Source organism: Rhinatrema bivittatum, chromosome 19 (assembly GCF_901001135.1).
Source record: "Rhinatrema bivittatum chromosome 19, aRhiBiv1.1, whole genome shotgun sequence".
NCBI lineage: Eukaryota > Metazoa > Chordata > Amphibia > Gymnophiona > Rhinatrematidae > Rhinatrema > Rhinatrema bivittatum.
In genome coordinates, this window is record NC_042633.1 from 25,717,116 (window position 1) to 25,722,864 (window position 5,749).

The 5,749-nt window shown below is 52.9% G+C and overlaps 1 protein-coding gene across 1 annotated transcript in view; it reads right to left on the reverse strand.

The window, feature by feature from the left end:
• PRRG2 (proline rich and Gla domain 2) overlaps nucleotides 1–5,607 on the reverse strand; it is a 29,198-nt gene extending 23,591 nt beyond the window's left edge. The window contains exons 1-2 of the mRNA XM_029584692.1: nucleotides 5,049–5,607; nucleotides 225–346 (exon numbers count right to left, since the gene is read on the reverse strand). Coding sequence (XP_029440552.1) covers nucleotides 225–336 — 112 coding nt within the window. The 5' untranslated portion in view covers nucleotides 337–346; nucleotides 5,049–5,607. The remainder of the gene's footprint in view (nucleotides 1–224; nucleotides 347–5,048) is intronic.
• Nucleotides 5,608–5,749: the final 142 nt, after the last annotated feature.

A 5,749-nucleotide genomic window follows, 5' to 3' on the forward strand; every position in this document is an offset into this window, starting at 1 on the left:
TTGGTGGAATAGAGTATCGTTAGGAATGAAGGACTCTGCCTGTTGTTAAGGGAGAGTTTTAAGGTAGACCCATTCCTCGTTCAGTGTAACTTTGGGAGGCAGGGTATCACAGAACGTGCTCGTGTCATTTCCAAGGCTTTATGCTCGTCCCCTCTTGTCAGTCAGAGAAAAGTGGGAATGCCCTCGGGCAGACCGGAAATAGGGGAGAATGCCTTGGGCCCTACCTTCTTCCTCCGCCTTACTGGGGGCAGCCGGATCCCTAGAAGCCAGGATGTGCGTGCCAGTCGCCAAGATCTCCAGTATTAGCAGGACCGCTGAACCCCTCCCCCACCACATGGCTGGCGACCTGCAAAGACAGCGAGAGCAATGGGGCAACATCAGGGTGGAGGCAAAGAGAGAGAGGCCAAACAAGTTTGTGACTGGCATAAAAAGAGAGAGTGAAAGATTGCAGCAGAAACCGGGAGCGAGCTGCCCCTATTACTAGGCACTGACAGAGACCGCCAAAGCCCACTTTTACACACAAATAACCATCCCTGGACCCAGTGAAGGAGGTGGCTGCTATGGCAGAGACTCTGAATGCCTAATGCCACCCAGAATGCTGGAGGCTGCCTAGTAACCCCCATGAGCGGAAGGGCAGCCTACTAGTTGGCACAGTTGGCTGAGAGCCAAAAAAAACCCAAAACATTGGAGTTCAAATCCCGCTAATGCTCCTTGGGACCTTGAGCAAGTCCCTTCACCCTCCAGTGCTTCAGGAAGGCCTGATTTACTGAGCTTTTTTTCTCCCAGACACAGAGGGGCCAATGCAATGCCACGCCCCGTAAAAACGGGCATCCAAGCCGGGCGCCCGTTTTTCCCAACGCGCGCCCATCCGCCTCTCCTGGGCCAGCGATGCAATATTCTAATGAGCTGCCGCGCTAGGGATGAATTCTGCGTCCCTGGCACTCAAAAGCCTCGGGCGCCCAGGAGACGTGGCTGTGCGCGGGTTAGGAAAATGGACGCTCGCTAATTTCCCGGCACGATACACACACTATGCACAGCCTGGAGCGCAGGTATTGTGTGCCACCCCAAGTTTTTTTCATCCAGCTTTTCATTCTTTAATAAGTTTTAGTCATTGCAAGCAGTAGATCTTAGTATCGCGACCATACTAAGTAGGAGGAACCAAAGAAAGTAGTAGTATTTGTTGGTTACTTGAGCTCTTGGCTTGCAGTATGACTTTAAACGCTGCCATTAAATTTGCCACATTAAAAAGGGTGCGATGGGCGACCGGCATTTTCCTGCCTTGGGGTTAATAGCCTCATTTACATAGCACTTACATGCGACGAGCGCTATTAGCTATGCGTGCGCTTGGATGCACTAATCCCTTTTTTTTTTTTGCAGCGGGTGTTAGTCTAGCGCATCCAAAACGCACGCGGAGCCAATCGCGCTCATCGCACGTAAATGCCAGGTGGATATGAGCAATACCGCGCGCCATATTGCATCGACCCCTCAATGGGAGAAAGGCCTGTGGGTCAGGGAAATATCTACACTACCTGAATGTGACTTGCCTTGAGCTACCACTGAAAAGACATTAGCTAAATCCCAAATAAATAATGATGATGATGATGATTGCCAAGCTTCTGTAGGCCAGGGGCATGCTTGTAATCTCAGCCAGCTCCGCTCGCCCTGTACAAACGCACGCAGAGAACAGATCTGGACCTCCAAGACAACGTTATCCATCTTAACTGCTCAGGGAGGGTGCTAGAAGCAGCAGCTTGCAGCCCCCCTGGGCTATCTAGAGAGCATGGCCGTCCCCTGCTCATGGATGTGGAATGAATATTTCAGAGAGAAAGAGGAGGTATCCCGTCACCACGCTGCTGCTTTTACAAATAACGGAAGAGCGCTCTCCTCTTTTGGGTCCAACCCCAGGTTCAAAGCAAAACTCTGCCCGGTCTTTGGCTTTTAAACCTGCCGGGGATGTTTGTGCCCGCTTTTCCATAGATTTAAAAATGCAAACTGCACGTGCTCTGACCTCAACACGCCCCGAGCACACCTCCTCTTAATGTATTACCCGCACTGATGGAGGGCAGGCTGTCAGAGGGCTGATTTACAGGGGCGGTGGCTTTCAAAATAGGCCTTGTAAGGGACAGGCATTCAAAAGATTGATGCTGTTAAAAATTGGCTTTTAACTGCATCAATTAACTGGTGAAAAAATCCCCCTGGCACCTAAAAATGCAGCTAGGTCAGGGAGTTCCTAGTATGGACCTTTCAAATGTACCCATTGGCACTATATTCAATATTAATAGACTAAATTTGAGCCAATACATCCATCCACACAAATAGCTGTCCTGAATCTAACCATGATTGTGTGTGGTTCTTCAGCCATACACTTACCCCCATTATTCTCTCTATTCTGCCACCATTCAGTCTGGAAACCCCTTTAATCCGTTGCTTTAAGTCATATCCCATCCCTGCCCAAATGTCCCCAAAAGCAGCTCATTCCCTGCCTCAGTAAAATTACAGATATTCTGTCTGGGGGCCCTGATACAGGGACTGGATTCCTACAGAGAAGCTCCCTGCCTGTGTGGTGTGCAGGCACACTGCACCGGCCCCCTGATACAGGGACTGGATTCCTGCAGAGAAGCTCCCTGCCTGTGTGATGTGCAGGCACACTGCACCCCTCTCCTGATACAGGGACTGGATTCCTGCAGAGAAGCTCCCTGCCTGTGTGGTGTGCAGGCACACTGCACCGGCCCCCTGATACAGGGACTGGATGAGAAGCTCCCTGCCTGTGTGGTGTGCAGGCACACTGCACCCCTCTCCTGATACAGGGACTGGATTCCTGCAGAGAAGCTCCCTGCCTGTGTGATGTGCAGGCACACTGCACCCCTCTCCTGATACAGGGACTGGATTCCTGCAGAGAAGCTCCCTGCCTGTGTGGTGTACAGGCACACTGCACCGGCCCCCTGATACAGGGACTGGATGAGAAGCTCCCTGCCTGTGTGGTGTGCAGGCACACTGCACCCCTCTCCTGATACAGGGACTGGATTCCTGCAGAGAAGCTCCCTGCCTGTGTGGTGTACAGGCACACTGCACCGGCCCCCTGATACAGGGACTGGATTCCTGCAGAGAAGCTCCCTGCCTGTGTGGTGTACAGGCACACTGCACCGGCCCCCTGATACAGGGACTGGATGAGAAGCTCCCTGCCTGTGTGGTGTGCAGGCACACTGCACCCCTCTCCTGATACAGGGACTGGATTCCTGCAGAGAAGCTCCCTGCCTGTGTGATGTGCAGGCACACTGCACCCCTCTCCTGATACAGGGACTGGATTCCTGCAGAGAAGCTCCCTGCCTGTGTGGTGTGCAGGCACACTGCACCGGCCCCCTGATACAGGGACTGGATTCCTGCAGAGAAGCTCCCTGCCTGTGTGATGTGCAGGCACACTGCACCCCTCTCCTGATACAGGGACTGGATTCCTGCAGAGAAGCTCCCTGCCTGTGTGGTGTACAGGCACACTGCACCGGCCCCCTGATACAGGGACTGGATGAGAAGCTCCCTGCCTGTGTGGTGTGCAGGCACACTGCACCCCTCTCCTGATACAGGGACTGGATTCCTGCAGAGAAGCTCCCTGCCTGTGTGGTGTACAGGCACACTGCACCGGCCCCCTGATACAGGGACTGGATTCCTGCAGAGAAGCTCCCTGCCTGTGTGGTGTGCAGGCACACTGCACCGGCCCCCTGATACAGGGACTGGATGAGAAGCTCCCTGCCTGTGTGGTGTGCAGGCACACTGCACCCCTCTCCTGATACAGGGACTGGATTCCTGCAGAGAAGCTCCCTGCCTGTGTGGTGTACAGGCACACTGCACCAGCCCCCTGATACAGGGACTGGATTCCTGCAGAGAAGCTCCCTGCCTGTGTGGTGTGCAGGCACACTGCACCGGCCCCCTGATACAGGGACTGGATTCCTGCAGAGAAGCTCCCTGCCTGTGTGGTGTACAGGCACACTGCACCGGCCCCCTGATACAGGGACTGGATTCCTGCAGAGAAGCTCCCGGCCCCCTGATACAGGGACTGGATTCCTGCAGAGAAGCTCCCTGCCTCTGTGGTGTGCAGACACACTGCACCCCTCTCCTGATACAGGGACTGAGATCCTGGACAGAAGTTCCCTACATCTGTAATGTGTTGTCTGAAGGACTTGAAGCATTGGTGAGCTTTGATTCCTCTGTGAACTCCAGCTGCAGGAAGACTTGCTTCAGAAATGTGTATTAAGTACTTGCTACAAGACAGATGACCAGTGGCTGGTGAAGGGGTAAGGGAGGATGAGCATTTCTCTCCTGCCAGGAGGCAAGGTGAATACCAGGAGAAACAGGACAGCTCCCTCATGCATTTGCTGTCTCACATATTAGCGCCCCTGGATTACATTTCTGTGAGGCCTCAGGAGGTTTCTGCTGGACTGATTATATTGGTAGCGAGCAAAACCTTTTTAGAGCATGCACGGTCTGCTGAGAAATGATTATTAAATCAAGAGAGGCGCAGAGGGAAGTTCAAAGTGTTTGGCAGGAGCAGGTGACTACCACATGCTCTGGTCTAGGATAAAGAAGCTTTTCCTCGTCCTGGGGAGGCAAAGCCACTCCAGATCACAGAAACCGAAATCTAACATGCTGGGGATGCAGGTTCAGATTCATCCCCAGAAGGCTTTAATGAAAAGTCACCAAGACAAAAAAATAAGACACTTTTTTCTCCAAAACCATCAAGAATCGAAAAGTATGAGAATGAAACAAAAACGTTTTTAAAGAGAAGGTTTAACATGAGTTGAACATCCCAACACAGCTAAAAGGGGAAAGTAGCAAGCAAAAAAAAAGGTGCCCATCAGCTGCTACGACTGCAGAGGGGCTTGGATGACCTGCCAGACACATTCACTTCCTCCTAGCTCTGCAATAAACTCTGCCAACCCTCTTCCAAGAGATCTCTGCCTTTAGACACGGAACAGGAGAAACCTGTTCCTGAAAGTGAAAGAAATAGGCAGAGCTGTGTGAGCAGAGGAGTTCCGAGCCCAGACCATTTCACTCACCTGCTCTGCTTTTGATGATCCTTAAGACAGACCAAAAAGAAAAAAAACAAAACAAAGAAAGCTTAATACTTCTCAAAACCAGACTGCGAAATGAGAGAGCGAGAGATGCCAGGGCGCTGGACAAGCAGGCAGTGAAAGAACTGAGAAACGTGGGACTGCCTATCCCCACAGCTGAAGCACTCCCAGCACTGGTCCTCCTGGGTCTCTCTAGGCATTAGACTGCACCTGGGCCAAGCCGCCCCACAAGCTTTAAAGCAAGGCTCTTTCTTTTTCTCCTCATTTCACTTTCCTTGAAAGACAAGAGGAGAATCGTCCCGGAGATGTAGTTTCCTCTTTCGCCCTCAGCTACCTGATAAGGATCATAGAGGCTGAAAGCTGTAGGTAGCTCTCCCCCAGGGAGGGCGTGGTTAAGGTTACAGGTGTCTCTGCCCCAGGGAGGGCGTGGCTAAGGCCACAAGTAGCTCCCTCCCCAGGGAGGGCGTGACCAAGGCTACAGGTAGCTCGCTCCCCCGGGGAGGGTGGGGCTCAGAATGGCAGATAGTTGTCTTCTAGGGAGGGCACAGCTTAAGACTGCAAGCAGCTCCCTCAGGGTAGGGTTCGAGGCTGTAGGTGTCTCTGCCCCAGGGAGGGCGTGGCTAAGGCCTCAAGTAGCTCCCTCCCCGGGGGAGGGCGTGGCCAAAGCTACAGGTAGCTCCCTCCCC